Below are 27,021 nucleotides of genomic sequence, written 5' to 3'. Positions count from 1 at the left end.
GCCCTCAAGAACAGTCCTGCTCAGCCTTTCGCATTTCCATATCGGTTTCCTTAGTGGCAAACCAGGTATGAGAATTCCTGCTCTGAGATCTCAGGGACTTATGCCTGTCCAGGTCCATATTACAAGGTCAGGGTATCAATAAAGATGTAATGCCGGGCCGAGTAGGGATGGCCTCCCCACCAGGGAACAGACCCAGGTGACACAAAAACCTCACAAGTGTACCTAACGCCCCCGTCTGGTTTCTGGGCCTGGGCGCTCCCCTCCCTGCCCTTTGTATTCTTGTGAAATAAAACCACATTCAACATTAGCTAACGTCTTTGGCTTCTAGGGGCTGAGGAAACTTGGCACCCGTTGCCTCTATTTCTTCCCAGTCCCTCACAGTGATTCTAGATTTCCTGCCAGCCCTGCTTAAGAAGCAAAGAACGCTTAGGATCTCCCTTTATTCTCAGGTCTGGATATAATCCCTTTACCTCCAGCTACAAAGTGGGTCCATCTCATTCTAAAAGAAAAGTTTTTAAAGCCCTGAACTCCAACAGCTATTTTAGTCTTTGCCTCAAGGTTGAGTGATTTTCAGGCTATGCTCCAGGGCTGAGGGATCAGGTCTCACATCCTTCCCAACTCCCTTCACCCAGCAATGCAAGAGGCTACCAGTACACAGTAAGATGCAAGGCCTAGGAGCCACTGGGATAAATCAGGAAGTCCCCGTTTGGCCAGTCAGGCTGGGAGAGCTTCAGAAAGCATGGAGTGCCATCTCTTCATTTCACACAGGAAGCTCTGGCATGTCCTGGGCCACGTAGCTACTTCACGCCCAGGCCTGGGACAGGGGCCTCATTTTACTCATTCTCTGCCCTTTGCAGTGTGGTACCTGTTACTTAGACAATTCCTGGGTAAACCAGTGCCCCTCAAAAATTCAGGAGGCCACCATCAAATAAAAGGGGGAGGAAATCACTATATATAAGAACCCTCTTGAAAGGATTTCTAGCGCCCAAGTAAGAGGTAAACTCCCAATAGTCCCCTAAGTGCCCAAGACCCCAAAAAGGGTATATCTCCAGTTGAAAAGATTTAAATTTTAAAACTGCACACAGAAAATCTTCCATTTTTACTCTTGAGGTTGAGTTAGGAATTGAAAATATTTAAATTCAGTGAAAACTATGTTTTACTCTTAAGTCCGGCTAATGATCAGTGCATGAATTTTCAAAACCATGTGTATGTCCTCTCATTCACAGTATTTTTGGGTACAGCAGCTCGTCAGAAAAGGCAAGTGGAATAACTTCCTTCTTAATTCATGGAGCTAACTTTGCTTTGGTCATGATTTAGTCTAATTTTATTCTAATAACTTCTCCCAGGTGACTCTTCAGCAGAGATGAGTGTATATGCAAATTTGTTTAAGGAAAACAACATTACAGGCAAGCGACTTCTTCTTCTGGAGGAGGAAGACTTGAAAGACATGGGCATTATCTCCAAGGGCCATATCATTCATTTAAAGGTACCCCAGAAAGGGAGAACATTCGATTAACAAATGTTTTTTGAGTACCTGCTATGAAACAGATCCTATGTTAGATGCTGGGGACAGGAGCAGGGCTGAGCTGGTTGTTAAAGGCTGAAATACTTCCGTACTAGCTGCTAATTAGCTGTGGCCCCCATGGAAGCCTTCCCACCTCCTCATAATGCAACAAAAAGGGGTTAACACCTGGCACAGCAGGAGCCACCTGGGAATACCACCCCTGTGCCCTTGTGACATCTGTAGTCTAGGTGGAAGACAGACATTAATCATGCAATGATGGTAAAATGGCCGCTGTGAGAAACGCCCCAAAGGTGGGCTGGGGCTGGGATGAGGAAAAGCTTCTGTGTAGACGGTATGAAGGGGTTGAGAGCCACAGGACAAGGACGGGTTACTAGCTGTGGGCCGGGGAAGAGGACTGCCTGGGCACAGGCCTGGGGGTGGGAGAAAGCGTAAGCCTGTTGGGTGAGCTGAAAATAAACCAGTATGGCTTCTGGAGAACAGCCATCCCACCCAGCAATATCAAGAGGAGAGGCCATTTAATTCAGAGAGCCTGAGGGCTGGTAGGACCCCTAGCTGGTGCTGGCCCCGGGCCGAGTGAACCCTCTTGGCATTTGGAACTGGAACAGACACCACCTATGTCCATATATTTTTCTAATCCTGTTTACTCAGGAAATCCTAACAGCCTAAACATCCCAACATGAAGTTGAATTCTACTTCAGTCTTGAATAATTTCAAGGCTAACCCCTTGTTTTTATTGTGGCTACTATTGCTTTTTTCTTTCTTCTTTTCTTTTTTCTTTTCTTTCCTTCTCTTTTTTTTTTTTTTTTTTTTTTTTTTTTGCATTTTAGCAACCAGATCTGGGGTTTTTTGTTGTTGTTATAATGACAGATATTCCTGCATTCCCCTTTACTCAAATGTCCACAATTATCATTCAAACATTAGTTCCTAGATGTATCCCCCCCCCCCTTTTTTAACTGTTGATACAATTCTTTATATATATGTTTTTTATTTTTAAAAGATAACATCGATCACACAAAATGTTACATTAAAAAAAATAGGGGATTCACATATGCCCCACTCCCCACACCCCCACTTTTCCCATATCAACAACTTCTTTCATCAGTGTGGTACATTCATTGCAATTGACTAATACATTTTGGAGCATTGCTACACAGCATGGATTATAGTTTACATTGATACAATTCTTCTTTGTTCATAATTTTTCCTTAAAGCTTTTTTTCTTTTTTTTATTATGGTAAAATATATAAGCTTGAAATTTGTCATTTAACCATTTTTAAGTGTATAATTCAGTGGTATCAAGTACAGTCATAATGATATGTCCAATATTTCCAGAACTTTTTATCATCTCAAATAGAAACTCTTTACCCTTTAAGCAATAATTCCCAACTCTCCCTCTCCCCAGCCCCTGGGAATCTCTACTTGACTTTCTGCAGAGTAATTTGCCTCTTCTCAATATCTCATATAAGTGGAACCATACAATATATGTCCTTTTGTGCCTGACATAGTGCACCAGCATTCCTTAAGGATCAGTTAGGAGGGAAGGGTTTTGAGCTGGGACACTTTACCAAAAGCCATCAGTGATTCAAATACTCCCAGATTAGGCCAATGAAAGCAAATTCCAGAATATTCTATTCTGGTTGGTCTCCTTAGGGCAAGCAATGTCCAAACATAGTGTTTATTGTTCAACAAGTTTAGTAAATGCCTACTAATTGCAGGACTGGGCCTGGGAAGATACAAAGAAGAATCCTGCCTTTAAGGAATTTACGTCTCACTGAAGAGCTTAAACATGTATATACAATTTCTCATAATGTAGAGTTTCTTGGCAGTTCAGAGGAAAGGAGTGATTCATTGCCTGTGCTTGGGACGGGCAGTGGAGGGAGATAGAGAGGGAAAATTTCATGCAGGGAGCTGGATCTTGGATCTTGGAGAAAGGACAGAGTTTGGGATGTAGCCTGGAGAGGGAGAGCAAAGGACATGAATCTAGACAGACAATGAAGAGAAAGAAAGAAAGAAAAACAGAGTGTAGGGGGGATCTGACAAGAGGAACAGTAAGTAGCTGCCTGGTGGAAGCGCAGGTGTGGAGGAGAAACCCTGACATCTGAAGTGGAGGGGAGGTGGGCCCTGATCCTGGGCAGTTTGCCACATGGGCCAGGGGATCTGGAATTGATCACCTTCCGGAGAGTGTTGGAAGTGTTGAGAAGGAACTTTTTAAAACGTCGCTTCAGGCAGTTGTAAAGTGGATTTTGGAAGGCCCTCTAAGAAGTTACAGTATCGAGAGTGAGACCGGGTCGTGTGGTGGGAATGAGGGTGGAGAGGAGAGCAGGAGGTCCAGGGGAGAGGGCAGTGCCCAGGTTCAAGGAGGCAAGCACAGCCGTGTTACACCCTGACCAAGAACTGTCTTCTTCCAGCTGGGAAGCTCTTCCTCTGACAGACTATGTGGCTTCGGAGAGGATGTGTATTGCAAGGGGAGGTCAAAGCAGTCTGGGCAGAAGAAAGAAGAGGAACAAGAGGAGTACCTATCTAGAAAGGAGGAAAATAAGAAGAGATTGTGTTACAGAAGCCTTTAGATATAGGCAGTGATCAAAAAAGTCTAAGGTTGCAAAGCAGCCAAGAAACATGCACACACTGGTTTCCTAAGCCTGCCATGATAAATTACCACAGACTGGGTGGCCTAAAACAGCAGGAATTTATTGCCTCACAGTTGTGGAGGCTGAAGTCTGAAATCAAGGTGCCAGCAGGGCCCCGCTCCCTCTGAAGACCGTAGGGGAGGATGTCTCGGTGCCTCTTTCCAGCTCCTTGGGGGCTGGTGGCGTTCCTGTGTCCTTGGCTTGTAGACATACTGCTCCAATCTCTTCCTCTGTCGTTATGTTGGCCCCCCTGTGAGTCGTGTGTGTGTCTCCGCACGGCCTTCTTCTAAGGACAGGAGCCATTGGATTGAGGCACACCCTAATCCACTATGACCTCATCTCACTACAACTAATTACTTATACAAGAATCCTATTTCCAAATAGGGTCACATGCTGAGGCTCCAGGTAGACGTGAATTTGGAGGGGGCACTTTTCAACTCAGGACACACAAACACAGAGATCCATACCTTGTGGCAAGCAACCAGTTGGGGTGGGATCTCTCAGCGGCCCCTCCTCCTGACCCAAGGGTCAGCCCTGAGCTCCCTCGAGGTGGGTGGCCTGGTCTGTAAGGAGACCCAAGATTTCCCTCGAGCTTCTGGCTGAGTCTGCAGGTGCACAAAGAGACACTCGTTTCGCAGAACCCCGGTTTTCAGGTGGCTACCTGGGGAGGTGGGGGGTTCCAGCCAATAAACATGACACTCCAGTAAATTCAGCTAGGTCATGGGTTAAATGAAAGGGGAAGATGAAGGAAGAGGGCCGCGGAAGCTTGCCCTGGGAGGGCCCTGCCTATCTGCTTGGGACACTTAGGACCAGCAGTGCTTCACGATGGGCCTGTGGGGATGGGCCACCAACCGGCACCTCCAGACTCAAGGAATTTGTTGGGGTGCTCATCAGAACTGTTTGTGCCTCCTTCCTCTCCTTGCCGCCAGACACCGACAACCTGGCTGTGACATTGGGTCTTTCACAAAGGAAGGCACAGTCATTGTTGTACACCTTCTCAAAGAATTTGTCAGCCCTAGATGGTCGATCATAAAACTGGCAATGGGAGCAGTGTTTCCACCTTGCCTTCTGCTACTCGGTTGTCCTTGCAAGGCTGCTCCTTCTCCCCTGCATCTTGAAGCCCTCATGTGGAGGAGCCAGGTAGCAAGAAGAAGAGAAACAGCCAATAACTGTTCATTACATTGTCAAGTGTCAACAGCTTTCATTTTGCTTTAAAAAATGCTTCTAATTTTTTGCACATTGTTACTTTTTACTCCCTACACGATATGCTCAGTGTACAGAAAAGCTGAATTATACCTGATTTGTATTAAAAAATCATTATTTAAGTTGTCCTCCTTTCCTTTAAGATTTCTTTGTGCTTCATTGGGAGAGGGAGAGTTGCATACATACTCATAGAAAAGCCCTACAGTGAAACAAACCCTGTAGTGAGATTTCAGCTTTAATGAAAGTCTCTGGTGTTATGTTCCTGTTCTTTGTTGTTTTTTCCACAGTTACTCAGGGTGACAACTGCATTCTGTATACCAGAACATTAACTTGTCGCTGCCATGCTCTGCTGGCGTTTGAAGAATGGTTTTATTTATTGCCTAGTCTGAGGCTTAACATCTTTAAAATATCTTCCTGTTTCATTAACTAATTATAAACAACCTATACTACTTGGAACCATCAGGTTTATTCTCCTTAGATATTGAATATTAGCATCCCCAAGATACTTTATAGACTACATAAATAAGGGCTGCTTTTGTATGTGTACAATAATTTTAATCCTTTCTTGGTATTAATAAAGTCATGTGATTTTCTTTTACAGTTAGCCATTGAGAAATTAACCCACGGTTACCTAAACTTGTTTCACTTCCCACCACTAATTAAGGTAGGTAAGGCTTTTTCTTACTGCAAGTATGCTACTTTTATTGACAAATGCACCTGTCACATCCACACCTAAATTTGCCAATGTCGGAAATGGTTGTTTGAAGTAAAATTTAATCATCTCCGCCCAACAAAAGGCCCTTTGAGAGACGCTTAGGATGTGCACAGATTGAGCTCCCTCATTCCCCAGTCGTTGAACCATTAACAACAAAGTCTTGATAAGAACAATGCACGTCACCTTAGAAGCTGGGGGCTTTGAGTGCTAGCAATCGGAGGCCAGGACCTCTGCTTCCCACCTGGCTCCAGGAGACCTTTGTCCGACTGGGAAGTCACTGAAGGAATTCACACCCTGGAACTCTGGATTCTCACTCACATTGGGGTGAATGGGGAAGGGAGCGTTATTGTTTGAATAAGAAGTTATTATAATCAACATATTATTTTGAACATAGCCTAAAGATATGTGGCATACTTTGGTATAACATCAGTAGATACTTGCAGCTAGTACAGGGAATTCTCATTTACTAATAGCTGTGGTAATTCCATTGCTAAACTCATGAAGATTCATTTTGTTCCTCTGGTTCTCCATCCACATGTGCTCTAGGCACAGCATAATTCCTCTTTGGAAATAGCTTATAAATATCCTGAGTGTTGTGAAACTCTTAAAATGAAGTCTCACAATGCATATCCAGGTACTGAGTGCATTCCAAGTGTAAAATTGCACAAAAAGCAAAATACACTGTGAGAAATGCAAGACAGTGACTTACATTTGTAGTGCATGAAAGCAATCATTTGGCAAGGTTCTCACATGCTTGCTATGTCATTTCTCTTGCTCTAGGTAATTATAATTCATTGCATGATCAAAAATAGGCAAATTTAAACAATAGATTAGAATGGAAAAACTAGTGCTAAGAGAATCATCTCCTTTCCATGAAAAGTAAAATTAAAAACAATGTCTAGAATAAGTTGTGCTTGGTTTTCTGTTTTAGGACTTAGGAGGTGAACCTGAAGAAAATGAGGAAAAAATAGTGAACCTTGAACTTGTTTTTGGTTTTCACTTGAAACCAGGAACTGGCCCACAGGTAAATCACTTCTTAAGTTCTTTGGATAAATTTCAATCTAAGGTACACTTTTTCTCTCCTGTAATTCCACAGTTTTCTACACCTCCACTACCAGCTGGTAACTTGATTGTGCGTAAATTTATAGACATTATAAGACAGAATTTAGCTGAAAGGGGGCCAGCTGCCTCTGTAATCCAATCTAGGAATCTTATTCTCTTGGTCAGCTCAAGAGGTAAATGTGAGGCCACCCAAATCCACAAGGACACAGACAGCAAAGCATGGACTGGGAGAGAGGAAGTAGAATATCAGACTGATAGTTAATACTTCTCAGCATCACAGCTTTGTGATTCCTGTTTGTTATGGAGGATCAGTTGCAAAATACCAGTATGGAAACCCATCAGCTCTCAGTAGAGTGGCAGGGCAATTGATCAACACTCATTCAGCCAGATTTTCACTGTGTCATTCTTTGGCCTAGGGTATGTATGCGAATTACAATTATGTGGATTTGTGATACTTTGGATTACCATAACCATGATAATGTCTATTAATTGACCACTTATTGTGTACCAGGGATACACTAATGAGGTGTTGATGCTAATTTCCCCCATTTTATAAATGAGGAAACTGAGGCTCTGAGAGGGTAAATATACTTGCCCAAGGGTTACATGGTTGGGAAGTAGCCAAATAACAATTTGAACACAGGTCTCTCTGACTCCAGAACACATGTTCTTAACTAAGCACTATTAGTATATTTTCTTTGAGAAAACGCCAAGGGACCTTTTAAGCGCTTACTTTTCACCGTAACTGTAGCGGGTTGCTCTCGCAGGGCTAGGGTAGGCTCAGGGCCCAGCAGGTCCTGCATTACTAAGGCCATGCTGACCCCAGGCCATTCCGGAGAACCATGCTGGGGAACCATCTAAAATTGCTAGGAGGGCTTGAGTTTCATCTGGGGCTTCTAAAGATGTTCTTTCTAGATATTTGGTAGGGAATGTCTTGCCTATATTGACGCTTCTGCTGAGTGGAATCTTTACCTCCTTTGTTTGAGCCCCAGGACTTGGGTCAATGAAACCTGCTACAATGCTTCTCCGTATATTAGTTTCTCTGATATGAATACTTTTCTTTTCCCTGTTTAGATGGGTCACTGTCTATTCATTTCTGTTGTTAGAAGCAGCTCACAAAAGGGTGCAGGAAAGTGAATTTCTTTCTATCAACAGCCAAGGGCCCTTGTAAGCCTAAGATTTTACGGTTGTGGCTACCCCACATCCATCTCATGGTAAACACAGTGCACACTCTTAATTTGCCTTCTTTAGTATCCTCAACTCCATGGCACTTAATTTATGAGTTTAAACCTTTTTATAGCTTTTAGGTGGTAAAAAAAAAAAAAGGGGGAGGGTGGTTGGGAAGTGGGATTTTCCTGGAAGAAACTTGTCAGGAGAGTTTTCTCAACCAAGAAAATAATTTCTGATTAACGAAGAAATGACTTAATGCAGAAAACTGAGAAATAGATTTTTAGTAAAAAATCAGAAGCTACAGATAATTTTTGAGACCAAATACTGGCATCTATCCTTCACCATCATATGGAATTCTTTTGTTTTGTTTTGTTTTCCTTTATTGTGATAACAAATAATAAAATTTGCCCTTTTGACCCTTTTAAAATGTATAATTCAGTGGCATTAATTACATTCCCAATGTTGTGCAACCATCACCACCATCCATTACCACCAAAACTTTTTTTAAAAAGATTTATTTATTTTATTTCTCTCCCCTTCCCTCCCCCTCCCCCCCCCCCGGTTGTCTGCTGTCTGTGTCCATTCACTGTGTGTTCTTCTGTGTTCGCTTGTATTCTTGTCAGCAGCACCAGGAATCTCTGTCTCTTTTGGTTGCTTCATCTTGCTGTGTCAGCTCTCCGTGTCAGCATCTCTGTCTCTTTTGGTTGCTTCATCTTGCTGTGTCAGCATTCCTGGGCAGGCTGCGCTTTTTTTGCGCTGGGCAGCTCTCCTTACGGGGTGCACTCCTTGCGCTTGGGGCTCCCCTATGCGGGGGACACCCCTGCGTGGCAGGGCACTCCTTGCACACATCAGCACTGCATGTGGGCCAGCTCATCACACGGGTCAGGAGGCCCTCGGTTTGAACCCGGACCTCCCATGTGGTAGGTAGACTCTCTATCCATTGAGCCAAATCCGTTTCCCACCAAAACTTTTTAATCACCCCAAACTCTGTACCCTTTAAGGAACTCTGTACCCATTAGGCAATAATAACTCCCCATTCCTCCTTCCCCCCAGCTCCTGGCAACCACTAACCTGCTTTCCATCACTATGGATTTGCCTATTCTAGATATCTCAATGGAATCATACAATATTTGTCCTTTTGTAGATTACTTATTTTATTTAACATAATGTTTTCAAAGTTCACTGTGTTGTCCTGTGTCAGAACTTCATTCCTTTTTATGGCTGAATAGTATTCTATTGTATGGCTATCTCACCTTTTGATATTGTTTATGAATTCCAAAAATAGATATTGGATTATGTTTGTAAATTGGTCTGTCCCTCCCAGGCATATTAGATTATATCGGATTCAGAGGTTTCAGTTTTACTTGATTAAATAATGCTTAAGGATTTGATTGGGCTGCATCAGTAGGCAATCCCTTGGTGGACAGGGACTCACAGAGAAACTGCACTGCAGAGAAGGGAGCTGGAGTTTTTTGAGCTGGAGCCCTGGGAAGTAAGCACACAGAGGAGCTTGGTCATGAGGAAAAAGAAAAGGTCCTGGGAAGAGAAACAAGCCATTCACCTGATAGTCTACAGCTGGCCTTGTAGAGCTGGCAGAGGAGCTGAGCCCAGAGAGAAGCTAGCCCCAAGAGAGAGGAACCCAGGAAGGCTGCACCCTCGCAGACATCAGCAAATATTTTGTTCCATCACATGGCAATAGACTTTGGTGAAGGAAGCAAATTTATGCCTTATGGCCTAGTAAGTATAAACTTCTACCCCAAATAAATACCCTTTATGAAAACCAACTGATTTCTAGTATTTTTCATTAGCACCCCTTTGGCTGACTAATTTAGACCCTTGGATTGTTTCCATCTTTTGCGTATTATGAATAATGCTGCTAGGAATATCAGTGTACAGGTATCTGTTTGAGTCCTTGTTTTCAGTTCTTTGGGGCGTATATCTAGAAGAATCACTGGGTCATATGGCAATTCTAGGTTTAACTTCGCCAAACTGTTTTCCACAGTGACTATACCATTTTACATCCTACTGACAATTCAAGTCTTCTTAGTAGAGAATTCCATTAGGAATTATTAAATAGGGGAGAAGAGATTGAAGGCAAAAGGAACAGTATAGCACAAGCTCAGAGGCACGAAGCCAGGCATTAGCTGGGGCTAATTTCTTCTCAGGGCTAATTTTTATGAGACCTCATGACTCAGTTCAAGCCTCACTCCCCCTGGGAAGACTTAACATGGTGCAAATGAAGGACCGTGGTAGCGGTTAAGTCCAGAGAGGTAGCTGGTGACCAGGCAATAAACTGTCTGATCTGCTAAGCTAAGGAGGTTAGAGGGTTTTAAGCAGGAAAGAGTATCAGATTTATGCTTTTCAAAAACCTCTCAGAAGCCCAAAGGAAGATGAATTGGAAAGGGGCCAGACAAGAGTGCAAAAGACCAATGAGGAGACAGTTCAGGCAGCCAGGTGAAGGGTGACAGTGAGCCGGATTCATGCTCGCTGACCCCTTGTTAAGCACCACGAGAAGGAGAGGCTGGGTGGAGTGAAAGGGATGAAGCAGGACGGTGCCCAGGTTTCTAGGTTTTCCAGATCAAGAGTATAGGATTCACTGTGGATGTATTGCCAGGGCACTAAATGTATAAAGAAGAGCCTGAAATGAAAGTGTAATCAGGGAAGGTTTTTTTGGAAGGGATAACTTTTGAACCAAGGCTTGAAGAGGTTGATGGACATTTGTATCTAATTTCCTCAATATAATTGTTAAAGCTTATGCATACAGAGTACTTCTTTCTAAAGAGCTCAAGGTCTTTTGTAAATGTCATCTCACTTATCCCCTTGGCATTTCTGTGAGATGCATAAGACACATTATTATCCTGGCTGATTAGGAAACAGATAGCAAGAGAAAGTGTGTGACCAGTCTAGGACTCGGCAAGGACAGAAGTGAAACCAGAAAGTATGACTCCATTCTTGCCTGTTCAGTAAACATGCACCAACTCTCATACCTGACCCAAGACATTCAGCCATCTGTAAACTCTCATCAAATAATCCTAGAATAAGTTACTGTCCAGTTGGAAACTATCCAGTTATGCCAGTTTATGCCTCATCATTCTGAAAATTTTTCTCAGATATGTGCTTTGAACTGGCACTTCCTCACCTGAAAATACTGATACCTTGTCCCTTAACAGTAGAACCCAAGAGGAAAAACCTCCCCAAACCCTGAGTTCTTATTAACCCACCTTCAAGGAATGGTGAAGGCTTTATGTACACCCCTATCTTCATGTCTCTAATAAGCCTTGCAAGGGAAGAACTGGACCTTTGGAAGTCCTTTACAAACCTAAGAGTTTTCATATCAGGGACACTAGCTTGGCCATTTCACTTTTCCTTTTTTTACTTTTTTTTTTTAAGATTTATTTTTTATTTATTTCTCTCCCCTTCCCCCTAGTTGTCTGCTCTCTGTGTCCATTCACTGTGTGTTCTTCTGCATCCGCTTGCATTATCCAGGGGTTCTGGGAAACTGCGTCTCTTTTTTATTGCAGCATCTTGCTGTGTCAGCTCTCCGAGTGTGCGGCGCCATTCCTGGGCAGGCTGTGTTTTTTTCACATGGGGTGGCTCTCCTTGCGGGGTGCACTCCTTGCACATGGGGCTCCCCTATGCAAGTACACCCCTGCATGGCACAGCACTCCTTGTGCGCATCAGCACTGTGCATGGGCCAGCTCACCACACAGGTCAGGAGGCCCTGGACTCTCCATATGGTAGACAGATGCTCTATCAGTTGAGCCATGTCCACTTCCCTCACTTTTTCTTTAATAAGTAAAATGAAAGACATATTCTAGTGGCAGCCATTGAGAATAACTTATGACAGTAAGTCATGGAAACAGCAGCCACTTGTATTAGTCAGCCAAAGGGGCTGATGCAAAGTACCAGGAATCTGTTGGAGTAAAAGCTTACTCTAAAAGCTTACAAAGCTCTAAAGAGTCAAACTCAAAGCTGCTTTCTCACCAAAGTCAGTTGCCCATGTTGAAGCAAGATGGTGGGTGATCTCTGCCTGGTCTTTCCTTCCTTCTTCCTCTTAAGGCTCCATGGTCCCTGCTTCCAATCTCAGCTGTAGGTTGGCACAGGAATCGTCTCTCTTCCCAGGGCTCGTTTCTTTCCAGGCTCAGGTGCTCTGGTCTCTCCACAAGGTCAACTGTAAACTATCAGGCTCCTCTTTCTTCCAGAGGCTCCATCAAAATTAAGTTCTCTCCTCTGTGTGTCTTCTCTGTGTCTACTTCTGTTCTTGGCTGAGTGTCCATGTATGTAGCCCACCAAGTGGGTGGGGACTCAGCCCTGCACACCATAATGAAGTGGTGAGTCCAAGTCCTAATCTTGATTTAATCAGGTAAAGGGAAAGCCTTTGCATTTAAATCAGTCAAAGGGTATCATGCCCAGAGGAACAGACCAGTTTACAAACATAATATCTCTTTTTGGAATTCATAAATAATATCAAACTGCAAGCTACCCCACCCCCAAAAAAGACATTATGCAGAAAAATACAAATATATGTAGAAGAAAGCACCTTTCATCATAAGACCGGTCAACCATTTGTTCTAAGAATTCAGATTAAATTGTTTTTATGCTTCATTTTATAGCCAGATGGATGATAGCACAAAACTCAGGTTAATTCACAGAACCAAGGAAAGCCATTCGTGTTTGAGTGCCTGTGCCTAGTACAGCAGTCAAGACCTGCTGCCTGGCCCTGGCCCCTGAGGAAGAGCACAGGGGTCCTGGTGACCAGGGCCTGTCCAGATCCTAGTCCCAGAAGCCCTACAAGAATTCTCTCCCTACCAAAATGTCCTGTTTCCCTTCCTTTTAAACAACCTGAGGGGGGAAAAAAGCATGACAACCAAATATTCCACTGTCCATTTAAATTATTAATAACCGAGAGTGAGTTTTATCTGTTTACTTGGCCTACTGCTATGATGAACACAGACCACACTTGTAATGAGAGAAAAAAAAAAGTGTTTTGTTTCACTTTTAAAGAGTGAGGTGAATTGTTAATTTAAATATCATCATCGTATGTTGAGGCAGCCTTGAAGTTATGACAACTGAATTGGTAGAAATTGAGTTTCTGGACTTGAATGTTTCCTCTGTTAGGGGCCTTGGAATGCTCATAATTATTACCATTTCATACCTCTGCCAGACACTGTGGTAAGCACATTTTTCTCAAGTAAAGGTACGTATTACAATGTATATATAGGGAGGATTATCCCCCTTCCTTCCCCGTGAGGAACTGAGGAGCAGAGAGGTGCCGTTCCTTGCCCAGGGTCTCTCAGCTAGTAAGAGGCAAGTCTCAGGCTTGGGTTCACCCCAGCCATGCCCACTCCCAAGCCCAAGGCTTTCCCACCGAGCCACCCTGCCTCTTGTGAGCAAGTCTCCTCGTCCTGCCTAATAGCTGTGTCTACTACATTACCACTGTTTTTGTTTCATGCGATGAGAGCCTTGTGTTCTATAATCGAAGGCCTTTGGCGTGGCACAAAAGGAAAGCTGCTTGCAGACGCTCAGGCAGCTTCACGCACCCCCAGGGTGGCAAGCACCCTTTTTCATAGGCATATTCGACTGCACAGAGTTTATTATTACAACTCTTATTAAGTTTGCCAGTCAGGAATATTGAGTCTCAGATTGCCAAGGAATAAACTCTCAAACCACCCAGCAGTTTTCTCCCCAAGATCTTTTCGAGACTTCGTGTCATAAAAATTCAAAAGCAGGCTTATGAAGGAGCCATTCGGGGAGTCGTGCGTTCCCTGTGAGTGCTGAGCAGTCACAGCCTTTGACCCGACATCCTCCTTTCCTCCTCTCTCCCGTGCGGGGCCGAGGAGACCCGGCTGAGGCTGGCTCCCTCGGAGTCTGAGGGGGCTTCCTGCCGTCGATAAGAGACGGCGTTCAGGGCAGAAGTAACGGAATCAACGCCCCGTCTCTCCCCATATCCTGACGACACCGGGCCCTTGACTAGGAATCAGGCTTCTGGACTCCAGCCCCCCTGCTTCCAAATGACCATCACTTCTGATTTGAGAGCTATTTTGAAGGGGCAAAGGAACCAGGGAGAGGAAATGAGAGAAACATTTTGAAGAGGTGGAAGCAGAACTAACGGCCTCCATCAAAGCGCAGGTTATCACCGGGGCAATCTCCCTCCCGCTCTCCCCCCTCGCTCCGGCCACACTGTCATCATTAGCGCCTGCTCCCCTTCTCCCACTCCCCGCCGGAAGAAACTCAATCAATAATTTTGCTTCTCCAGTTGTTTCATCTATAGGTTAAAAACGCTGCTTTTTACAAATGCTTCCTGCTTGTGTTGTGCCTGTAGGTCTTTATTAGAGTGCTTATATAATGTTGCATTTAATAAACTTAATTGAATCTCCAGGCCCTTTCTCAGAGCACTAGAAATATCAAAAACTGTCAAATAGGGCTTTCTTTCCTATTGTGTAGTTTTTATAAATGGATAGATAAACGTGAATAAAATAACAAGGAACAAAGAAAAGGGTTTTGTAAGGGAGTTAAAAACCCAACACCTTTTGTAAATTTCAGAACACTAAAAGGTATGCTTTTCTTTACTTTGATACACCTTGTGTTTATTAAAAATTCAGCATAGGGAAGTTTATTTTCCAAAAACAACTGGGTTTTTTTTGGGGGGGAAGGGGGAAGATATTTACTTACACGTATATTTTTTGTTGTTGTTTTTTAAGGTTTATTTTATTTATTTCTCTTCCCTTCCCCTCCCTCCCTGCTTGTCTGCTCTCTGTGTCAACTCACTGTGTGTTCTTCTGTGTCCGCTTGTGCCCTCGGTGGTACTGGGAAGCTGCATCTCTTTTTTGTTACATCATCTTGCTGCATTAACTCTCCGTGTGTACGGTGCCACTCCTGAGTGGGCTTCAGTTTTGTCACGCAGGGTGGCTCTCCTTGCAGGGCACACTCCTTGCACGTGGGGCACCCCCATGTGGGTGTGCCCCTGCGTGGTACGGCACTCCTTGCCCGCAGCAGCTCTGCGTGTGGGCCAGCTCACCACATGGGTCAGGAGGCTCTGGGTATCGAACCCTGGACCCTCCATATGGTACGCAGATGTTCTATCAGGTGAGCCATATCTGCTTCCCCCCATCTGTATCTGTATGCCTGAATGTATAAGGTTATATTGGTAGGGTTCTATACAAGTTTTAATTGACAGCCAATGCAGTTCAGAGTTTTACAACATAACTTGCTGCTGATTTCTAATTATAGAGTATGGTGATGTATGTTGTCAAACAGGCTGGACAGCCTCCTATAGAACAAGAGCGGAACTGGGAGAGGTGCTCAGTCCATCACACAACTGATAGATTGACAGTCATGTATAGACAGTGACATGCCAAGAAATGTCTAGCGACTTGCTCTGGAAAAAGCAACTCTGATTTGTAGCATTTACACACTCCCATGGTAGAAACACTCCTACCACTGCCAATTTCAAGTTACCTACCTGACATTCCTGAATTTGGAGTTGGGAAGATATGAGTGCAGTCAGCTCATGAGAGCTGGCTCCAGCACACTTTTGGATCATGCCTCATCTTCTTAATCAAGATTATGAATTCCTTTTCAAATAGTGAATAGTGATGGCATATACTTGACAAAACATAGATTAGAATAAATTATAAACATTTCTGGGAGCGGATGTGGCTCAAGTGGTTAAGCTCCTGCCTCCCACATGGGAGTCCCGGGTTCAGTTCCCAGTGCCTCCTGAAAAAACAAACAACAAACAAAACATGAAAAAATCAACTCAGGGGAGCTGATGTGGTTCTGTGGTTGAGCACCAGCTTCTCACAGATGAGGTCCTGGGTTCAATTCCCTGCCCCCAGTACCTCAAAACAAAAACAAACAAAACATTTCTGTTGGTTACCAGCTATAATAATACGTGTAGTGAGCTCAGGGAGAACCCCAGACTCCTAATGAATCCATTGTTGGCTCCTTGACTTTCTGTTGCCTCATGTAGATACACTGACCATATATGAACCAAAAATTGGCATTCAAATTTGGAAAAAGTAGACTTGTACTTATGGAGACAGAGAAGCAAAATTTAAACTTGTCACTGTCTTAAAAAAATGTTGGTTACAGCCATAGGTTGATGGCTTCGTGATAACATCCACAGATCATCATAATAGAGGGGAGCTTTGCTTTCTAGAAGCAGGTTTTGCCAAGCATCTGGGGATCACTGTAAGTTCTGCAAGGAGGAGATGACAGTACTCAAAACAATTTGTGTTTTCTGAACCAAAAATTAGGCCTTTAGTTCTGACAACTATAAAAGGGATAGATTATTTGAAGAGAAACTAAAAGTACTATGCTGGAGAATAGAGGGTGTATGAGAACCGTATCAATCCTGGACTTTAGGATTTGGGTTGAGAGTAGCCCAACTGGGAAACAACACCAATCAGCTAGACCAGTGTTTTTTTGGAGAAACACCTGAATTTCTTGGAGTCATTTCTAGGAAGGTGGAAGAAGAACTTAGCAGATAGAAGAGCTGTTTTTATGTGTTGAGAGTCTTGGGTAAACAATTATTTGTCACAAATTTCCCAGTATTAAAATATTTTAAGCAGTAATTAGATAAACCATACCACCTTCTATATTACTTAAGAAACCTGATCTGAGCTAGAATTGATTCTTAGTTGTTCAAAAATCAATACCAGGATTTGCTATTCTTTTTTCCAAGTGAATGCTGAGTACCTTCCAGTTTCAAATACAGTTTTGTGTGTGTGTGTGGGGGGGTTTGTTGTTTGTTTGTTTTTTGGTTTTTCGGGTTGTTTTTTCTTTAAAAAAAAAAAGCCCTTCCCGAACATGGCAACTAACATCTGAACCATTTTAGGTAGTCAAGTATGTAATGCATCATATGAAAGTATGTCTCACTTGATTTGTTTCACTTTATTTCAATCGCGTCCCTAAAGTCCCTTTTTCATCCCTAACTCAAATAACAACCCCCCAAAAGGCAATATAACAACCTGATCTCCACTGGTGTCTAGTTGGCACCAATCTGCCTTGACCTTAGACACAAGCCATTGTTAAGGGTATAACGCATTTACATATTTTGCAATAAAACATCAGTTATTTGCATTACTGTGTCAAGTTTTATTTGATTCTTTCACCTAAAAATGACTCATTTTCCTTTCTTGTATTTTAAAAACCAACTACTCTAAGCTTGTTTGAGAATAATCAAAAATTGCCCATTTAGCTAGAAGTCATTTTCTTTTCAAAAGGCAAATGTTATTTAATCTTTCAGCTGTTCATTGTGCCATCATAAATACTTTCTTTTCAGCACAGTTGTGGGGACTGAAATGAGCCCACTAATTGCCTCCCATTTCGACTGACATGTGGTGGTTTAGTGGAAGGAGAACACAGCAGGGAGAAGGAAATAGGAGGCTGAGAAAATGAGAGCTAATTATTTTCACTGCCTCATGTCAGGCTCTGTGTCAGCCTTGTTTTTACAAACTGGAAGGTTTAGCACTAAATAAAACAAACTGGCGTCATGTTTTTATATACTGGCAGTGTCATGGAAGCAGCTGCACATCTCAAAGACAATGTAATGCCTGCGTTCGCATGGACACCATCTGACAGACGCTGTGAGCCACGGCTAATGAGGATATCACAGCGGTGCCAAGTGAAAGGTGCTGAATTATGTATGATTCTTCATCAGTACAGCAATAGTCCTGTACATCATTATGAGACATTGTTTTGCTGAAGAGATTAAAACATTCTTAGTTCCAGACCCTGCAACCTATATGCGCAGAAAGAGGTTATTAATGGAATTTTTAGGGAGAGTTTCTTGTGGATTTCTTTTTGGTTGAAAAACAAATCTCGTGGGACAAAGCCGTGGTGGGTCATGACACTGTGTAGATAAAGAAGAGAAGCAAATTAACCGTACTTGTATCATCGTCCTTTTAAAGGCAGCAGAATAAAATACAGTGTGGTGGGACTAGACAGAATGAAAAACAACCCAGGTGCGATCATGGCATGCCCAACTCTCCTGCCTTTAAAACAGCAGGTTTCAGCAGCTGAGCTAGATAATAGCAAGACATGTAAAGGAGCCTTCAGAGGCCTAAGCCATCAACATCTTACTACTTTTAATACCAGCACGACCAATATTTTTATCGTGTTCTTATTTCATCTTGCATTCCTTCTTACATCTCACAACAGTCAGCTGCCTGCTATGAGACCATTTCCTTTTTTTTCCCCCTCTTGAATCTAAAAAAGTTTATTCTGACCTCTGTATTTTCAATTTTAAAGTGTATCCTCAATACAGGCCTTTTTCAAGATTGAGGTGCCACTTTGCTTGAACCCTAGGCATTCGTTGGTGGTTTTACTTTTTCTCTCTTTATAGGCGGAGTGACGGTGGGGTGGGATTTTAAAAGCCAATGCCTCCACAATTAGACTTGGCAACCCCAGGAGCTTGCCACAAATCCCTGTGTTCCTGAGCCTCAGTCTCCTCATCTGAAATAGGGGCAGTGCTACCTCTAACAGTAAGGCTGTGAGGGTTCAATCACAAATCTCAAAAACACTATGTTGAGTGAACGAAGCCAGACAAATAAGAGAATATTCTGTAAGAATTCATTTTTGTGAAGTTTCAGAACCGGCAAAATTAGTAGATAGAAATGAGAACGGTGGGTACCTCTGGTTGTGGAGGAGGGTTACCTGGGAAAGGGCACAAGGGAACTTTCTGGGATGGCAGAAATACCATGCTTGTTTTGGTGATTACCCAGGTCTACACTTTTGTCAAAATCCGTTGAACTGTGCACTTAAATCTATGCATTTTATTATATGCAAATTATACCTCAATTTCAAAATATGTTTAAAAAAATAGCTTAAATATCTCTCATCTTCAGGGAAAGGTGATCTACAGAAACCGGGAAGCATGATTTTCCTTCTGAAATTTACTGAATAATCTTGGCCCTAGATTTTTAAAGACTTATCTGTAGTGTACATATTTGCACTAAGGTTTTGGTAGAAAAAAAATAGAAAGATTACTGTCTCTGAATTGCCCAGAACTTAAAAAAAAAAAAAAAAGGCACAATATTTGAGGTTTAATTTTTGTGCCACCTTCTATCCTTTTTTCTCTTTGGAAAATTTACCTCTATCTTGATTCTTTATTTCTCTTCCTCCCTCTTCCTCTCTTCCTTCCTTCATCCCTCCTTCCCCCTTCCCCTTATTTGTTTTCGTCTTTTTTATAGGAAGGAGAGGGAGATATCTATGTTTGGTGTTACTTGCACTAGCTTAGGACTGTTTAAAAAATTTTGAACAGCTCACAAATAGGATAATAGTGATTTCTTACAAAGAGATACTCATTTTAGCATTAACCATGTTTTGTTTAGGAGTTTTTGTTCACAGTGTAAGAGTTTCTGTTTTACTTGGCCAGTAATCTTAATTTAGAAAAAATTTTCACATAATTGGCAGTGCTGAAGCAGTTCTGTGGAATACTGTCTTGTCCTCCAATAGCCACACACTTACTCCTAAAATTATCCAGATATTTCAGCAGCTGCCCATATAAATGGTCCATATCCTGGGCACCTTAGAGAATTGTTATATTTTTTATATTTGTTATATTTTTTACCAGTTTCAAGGGCAAAAATTCTCTTCCACCCCAACAAAACCCTATATGTTTTATGTAGATTTGCACTGAGAAGCAGATTATCTCGTTAGTGAAAAGGCTCAAGTAACTATTTTGTCATTCAAAACCCAAGCAAAAGAATTTCCTGGTGCCCAGGTCTACCCTGGTCTGGTGCCTTTTTTCTTATTGATTAGTAATTAGCAGTTCCTAGGAATGTTCCTGAAGATACAAAGTTGAACAGGAACGTTCTCTTGGATGGGGATCTAGTTATGAAATTAAAGTCCATAGTGGTAAGGACCTATCCCCATGAATTTCATCTGTAACCAAAAAGGAGCTAGTTACTCTTGGTTTAGAAAGTAGGAGTTTCTGCCCAGTCACAAAGCCAGTTGCCGAAGTGAGAGCAGGTGGAAAGGTTTTGTGATTCCAAATACTGGTTAGATAAATCAAGAAAAGGAGCATTATAGACAGGGGAGTGACACCATACACACTTTTAACAATGATCATTTCCAACAGTGGGGTGGTGATGTGAATTGGCTATGTTGGACTCAGAATTTCAGTCTCTACAATGGAACCTTACAAAGAAATTCACCAAGATAAATTTGGACTGATTGTGATTTTTGCCTTTCATATTGACTTTGGAAGATGAGAGTTCACTATACCATAATTTTGATTTTCATTAACCTATAACAAGGAAAAGTCCAGGAAAAAGGCTGAGGGTAAACCTGCTCTTTCTAGCACCACTAGACTGCCTTGGTTCAAATCTGAACTCACCCATTGCTATCTGTGATTGCAGTCAAATTACCTAATGTCTCCATGCTTCAGTTTCCTGGTCCAAGAAAAAGCTCTCTGGTTGTTAGTCCCATTTAAGTTGCTCCCAATATCTGATGGTTCTTATTACTGAGGGCTGCTTCAGGATATGTTGAAGCAGGGAAGGGCAGAATTGTTTTACATAATCCATCTGTGAAAGAAGATATGGGTTTATTCCTTCCATCTATTTCGTTCATGAAACTGGTCATTGTTATGTTGCCATTTGCTGCCTTCTTCTTTTCAACACTGGTGATCTCTGGATCCCTGGACTCATGCACCAAGTGAGGTGCTCTACTCAGCCTGCCTGACCTGGCAGGAGCCCTGTTCTAGTCCTGTCTCTGTGCCTTCCTGCCCATAAAAGCTCCCTTGCCCTCCATCCTAGTCCTTAGATTCCTACTAGATCACAAGCCGGCTGGTCTGATAAACTGATTGGAGCTGTGTTTGTAACTCGTGGTTTGAAACTGTATGTATACCTGAAATCTAATCCATTCCTGCATGTGTATGAACCCATTGTAAGAACCTTTTGATGAGGTTGCTTCAGTTAAGATGTGACTCATCCCAATCAGGATACGTCTTAATCCTATTACTGGAGTCCTTTATAAGTGGAATGAAATTCAGAGAGAGTGGGGGAAAGAGACAGAGAGAAAGCCACAGGAAGCAAGAAGCTGGACATCAGTGAAACCCAGAGGAGAAGGGAGAGAGCTGGAGATGCCACCAGATGACAAACTAAGGACCAAGAATTACCAGCAGCCAGCCCCAGAAGCTACACTTTTCCAGGAATAAGCATCGCCTTATGGGTGCCTTTTTCCCAACTTCAAACCATGAGTGAATAAATTCCAATTGTTTAGCCCAACCCATTTCATAGTATTTGCTCAAGCAGCCCAGGAAACCAAAACAGTAACCTGTGTTGGTGACAATAATGACTCCTTTTTTCTTTATAAGATTTATTTATTTATTTATTTCTCTCCCTTTCTCCCCCCCACCCCGATTGTCTGTTCTCTGTGTCTATTTGCTGCGTCTTCTTTGTCCGCTTCTGTTGTTGTCAGCGGCATGGGAATCTGTGTTTCTTTTTCTTGCGTCATCTTGTTGTGTCAGCTCTCTGTGTGTGTGGCGCCATTCCTGGGCAGGCTGCACTTTCTTTCACACTTGGCGGCTCTCCTTACGGGGCGCGCTCCTTGCACGTGGGGCTCCCCTACGCGGGGGACACCCCTGCGTGGCACGGCACTCCTTACGCGCATCAACACTGTGAATAATGACTCCTTTTTGAGCCCCTATTTTGTCTCTGGCACAATGCTAGGTTCTTTACTTACATTATCTCATTTAATCCTCATAACACAACAATCCACTTAGAGATACCACTGAAGTTTGATATATGACATAACTTACCTAAGGTTGGGGGTTGGGAAATGACAAAACTGGGATTCAAGCCTGGTAGTCAGACTTTAAATCTGCCATCTTTCACCTCACACCCCACTGTGCCCCGGTGTCTTAGTTTCCTACTGTAACCAACGATTGCAAACTGGATGGCTTAAAACAATAGAAATTTATTGTCTCCCAGGTCTGGAAGCTAGGAGTCCAAAATCAAGGTTTCAGCCAGGCCACACTCGCTGTGGAGTTGGTAGGGAAGACTGTTCCACACACACTTTTCTCCTGGCTTCTGGCAGTAACCAGCAATCCTTGGTGTCCTTTGGCTTGTGGCACAACTCGGTCTCTGCCTCCATCGTCCCATGGCAGTCTTCCCTCCCAGTGTCTGTCTCTTCATATAGTGTACTCCACTGTGTCTTCAGCTGTGTCCCCTCTCTCCTTTTGATAGGGACACCAGACATATTGGAGTAGGACCCAGCCTGATCCAGTTTGACTTCATCTTAGCTAATAACATCTTCAAAGACCCTATTTCCAAATAAGGACCAGTGTCTCTTGGGGGAACACAGTTCAGCTCATAACACCCACTAGTGGTTCAGTGTGTAGTCCTTTCTCCAAATGCAGCCCACAAATAGGAATCCTCAATGTCTCAAACCAAATGAGTATATAACAGGGACATTTCAGACAGCCAGAGAGCAAATCATTTCAGAAAAGGAGTCCTTTGTGGTCCCCATCAGCTGTCTCAGTATATAGAGCTGTCTGCTTTTGATTTATGCCTGCCAGGATTGTTCACAGATTCCCAACGTGACTCAAATATTTCCAATTAAAAAACCAGTACCCACAATACTGAAGTACCCTGAAGACTGTGGTGTTCTGGGTGGGCTGCTGGCAATTCTTGGTCCTTAGTTTGTTATCTGGTGGCATCTCCTGCTCTCTCTCTCTCTCTCTCTCTCATTTCCTCCCACTTATAAAGGTCTCCAGTAATAGGATTAAGACCCATCCTCAGTGGGATGAGCCACATCTTAACTGAAGCAACCTCATCAAAAGGTCCTTACGATGGGTTCACACACAGGTAGGAAAGGATTAGATTTCAGGTGTACATACAGCTTCAGTTTATCAGACCAGCTGGCTTGTGATCTAGTAGGAATCTAAGAACTAGGATGGAGGGCAAGGAAACTTTTGTGGAGAGAGGACTAGAATGGGGCACCTGCCAGATCAGACTGTGTCACTCACATCAAGTCAAAACCAATAGTTCACCCGGATAAAAGTGAATGTTTTTGGAGGGAGTGGATATGGCTCAAGCTGTTGAGCACCCACCTTCCACATAGGAGGTCCCAGGTTTGGTTCCCAGTGCCTCCTAAAGAAGGCAGACATCAAGCAAAAACAATAAGCAAAAACAAGCAAACAATGAGCAGACAACAAGCACAAACAGCAAGCAAAAAAAAAAAGAGCAAAAAAAAAAAAAACAATGAGAACAATGAGCAGACAGACAAGGGAGCCATCTCAGAGAAGGGGGGAAAAAGTGAATGTTTTTTAAACCAGAGCCATGAGTTCCACTGCCTGGTCCTAGCACTACCAGGATACTGAAAACATGGTGATTGTGCATGTAAAAATTTCATATTAGGCTTATAAATATGTGCCATTGTTATTGGCATTATTGATGACTTAATTCATCTTATTTGTTATAAGAACATTTCAGTGATCAGTTGGTTCAGAACTTGTTACATAGCATCTTAAGAGGATATAGCGTGTATAGTTGTGTCCTGTGGACTTCAATAATTTGTTTAAGTCCTGGTACTCATGGATATCTCTACTGGCAATTTATTACTTACTAGGTAACAAAAATGCCTAATATACTTTAGGTTAATTTGAAATTGAGCAAAATTTGAAGAATTCCATTAGTTTATTTGTAGATAACTTTTCTTGTCTTGGCAATAATGAAATCATCGATGCCCTGAAACTACCTAGAAGTTGTATCAGAGCATTTGGAAAATTAAGGTAATAATAGTGAATATCCTATATAATCGGTCTTCCTCACCAGCTATGTAACAAGCAGTAGCTACATTTAAATGCAATGAATAATAGTCTCCTTGTCTTATAACTTCCTTGATTATAGTTTTATTGCTTCTGTGGTTATCTTCTTTTATGGTTCAGGTAAAAGGTTTTCTTTCAGATGAAAGAAAAAGAGAACTTAAAATAAAAAGGTCTAAGCCCTATTATTTTGAGCTGTGATTCTCCAAGTTGGACTTTTAGGAGCAGGGGGTAGTTATTACAGGGATGACCGGTGGCCAACTGCTTTGTTGGTTATGTTAGCAGAATCTTCTCCCGTCCTTCTCCCTCCTGCCTATTGTCAATATCTGGTCCCATTTATGGAGCTCTGCAGAGCTGTCCGGTGAGTCCATCTTGAAAGCACCCCCAAGTGCCCCTCCCTGTTCATCTCTCTTCCGACTTTGAAGTGCTGGTATAATGCCCTCTCCACCACTTAGCTGCCGTGAAACCTTGGGCAAGTTCCTTAATCTGCTGAGCCTCGTTTTTCTCATTCATTTAAAGGAGACTAATAGTTAACTTGGAGTCTTACTATGTAGATCAACTAAAATAACATAGTTTAAATAGAAAGCAACACAATAGGAGTACAAAAAGCCCTCCACAAATGTGAGCTGCCTCCGTGTCAGCCTCCTGTCAACACTGCGCTCTTCTGAAACTTGCAGAGGAGAGTCTACTTGGGGCCTCTATGATGTCATAGAGGAGTAATCAGGTTGTGAGATGGATGAGTGAAGCAGAGGGAGGCCGGGTATTCATGCACAGTTCAAGGTCTTTCAATTGTGCTTTTGACTAATTAGTCAAAACTTGACAGGCAAAAGGAACCAAACTAAGTAAACTCATCTTTTCTAAGGCTTTTCACTTCAGCCTCTGCCTTCAGGAGGCTCTCACTAGTTCAGAGAAGAGCAGTCATGACACCAAACAGTCATTATTCTGACCTTTTATCTCGGGGCCCACGTTGCCCGGGTAGCACTGGCGCCAACACAAAAAAATACTGAGAGATTTGTCAATTCAGAGCAGCTAATTTGACTTATGTTAGCCACGAGCTGGGTTTTCACTTTGTTGAATAGACTTTTTCCTTCACTAATTGCCTCTCCATCTTGTGAATGTGACTGTGCACAGGAGCCAGTCACTTCCCTCAGACATGGGCCCTGCTTGGCTTTTCAACTTCTAGAGACTTCCCTTAAAGATCAGGCTCCCCCAGCTTCCTGTTGAAGCCAACAAGTTTTCAGCAGCCTCTTTGTTGATGCTCTTGCATTAAAGTTTTGTCTGAGCTTGCTCTAGGAAACGTTCCAGGTGCACTCCTATGAGAGCATTTTCCAGTTTCAGCATGTAAGTTGCTCAGTACATTGTCCTTCATTCTTGAAATAATAGAGAACATGACTTATGGTCCAGAGGTCAAATTTAAAGAAAAGACCTGGGTTTATTTTTCTTTTTAATTGCATCCACAGTGATTATCCTTCCATGTTTATGTTTGTAAATTTTTCATTCAGCAAAGTTGAGAAAATTTTAGTGAACACCCATATACCCACCCTCCAGACTGAACATTACCATTTTACTAGACTTACCTTATCACATATCCATCCATTTCTCCATCCCTCTAGTCATCCAACAATCCTTATTTTTGATGCATTTCAGAGTAATTTGCAAACATCAGCGTACTTCCTCCTAAATACTTCACCTTCCTAAATACTTCACCTTGCATATCATTGACTAGATTTCAAAAAGAAATGCACAAATCTTAAGAGTACATTTGCTGAGTTATGACAAATGCATAAACCGTGTGTAACCCAAAACCCTATGGATAGTTGTATCACCCCCATTTGCTACATGACCCTTCTCCTCAATCCCCACCTGCAGAAGCAACCACACTTCTGATTTTTTTTCCTACCATAAATTAATTCTGTCTCTTCTAGAATGTCATAGAAATGGAATCTGTGTATGTTCTTTTTTTTTTTAAAGATTTATTTATTTATTTAATTCCCCCCGCTCCTCCGGTTGTCTGTTGTCTGTGTCTATTTGCTGCGTCTTGTTTCTTTGTCCGCTTCTGTTGTCATCAGCGGCACGGGAAGTGTGGGCGGCGCCATTCCTGGGCAGGCTGCACTTTCTTTCACGCTGGGCGCCTCTCCTTACGGGGCGCATTCCTTGCGCGTGGGGCTCCCCTACGCGGGGGACACCCCTGTGTGGCACGGCACTCCTTGCGCGCATCAGCACTGCGCATGGGCCAGCTCCACACAGGTCAAGGAGGCCCGGGGTTTGAACCACGGACCTCCCATGTGGTAGACGGACGCCCTATCCACTGGACCAAGTCCATTTCCCTGTTCTTTTTTTGTGTAAGGCTTCTCTCACTCAGTATAATGTTTTTGAAATTTATCTAAACTGTTGCATGTACCAATAATTCATACCTTTGTATTGATGAGTAATAGTCCATTCTATGCATATGCAACAATTAAACCATTCTCCTGTTGGTGGATACTTACTTGGCTTGTTTTCAGGTTTTTCCTAAGTAATTATAACTTATTACAATATCACACTCCCACCAACAATGTATGAGCTTTCTAATTGCTCCACATCTTGGGCAACAGTTGATGTTATCAGTCCTAGCCATTCTCGTGGGTGTGTAGTGCCATCTCTTGTGGTTTTAGTTCATATTCCTCTAATGACTAGTGATACAGAGCACCCTTTCTTTACAAGGTGTGTTTGGGTTTTTAAAATTTATTTAATTAAAATACCATCATTTACAAATCAAGAGGTTTCTCACTAGTATCCAGATTTATAGCTTTTTGTGAAAAATTAAAGGACCTAGCAAAATGACTCATAGTCCCACATGGAAACAATAAACAGAAGCTGAGTAGTGGCTGCCTTTTTAGGACAATTGCTCCTTAGTTGTCCAGAGTCCCTCCCCCTCCCCATTACTCCCTATTACTGAAGCTTTTGT

General features: G+C 42.6%; 1 protein-coding gene across 3 annotated transcripts in view; it reads left to right on the top strand.

Moving 5' to 3' along the window:
• Positions 1–27,021, top strand: part of MAP3K20 (mitogen-activated protein kinase kinase kinase 20) — a 213,110-nt gene that overhangs the window by 171,281 nt on the left and 14,808 nt on the right. For all 3 annotated transcript variants that reach the window (XM_004476783.5, XM_004476782.5, XM_071216293.1), the window contains exons 13-16: positions 1,227–1,257; positions 1,347–1,486; positions 5,957–6,019; positions 7,002–7,094. In XM_004476783.5, coding sequence (XP_004476840.1) covers positions 1,227–1,257; positions 1,347–1,486; positions 5,957–6,019; positions 7,002–7,094 — 327 coding nt within the window. The remainder of the gene's footprint in view (positions 1–1,226; positions 1,258–1,346; positions 1,487–5,956; positions 6,020–7,001; positions 7,095–27,021) is intronic.

The sequence above is a fragment of the Dasypus novemcinctus genome, chromosome 7 (assembly GCF_030445035.2).
Source record: "Dasypus novemcinctus isolate mDasNov1 chromosome 7, mDasNov1.1.hap2, whole genome shotgun sequence".
Taxonomy (NCBI): domain Eukaryota; kingdom Metazoa; phylum Chordata; class Mammalia; order Cingulata; family Dasypodidae; genus Dasypus; species Dasypus novemcinctus.
The sequence above is the reverse complement of the archived record's forward strand: the minus strand, read 5'-3'. Positions and strand labels throughout refer to the sequence as shown.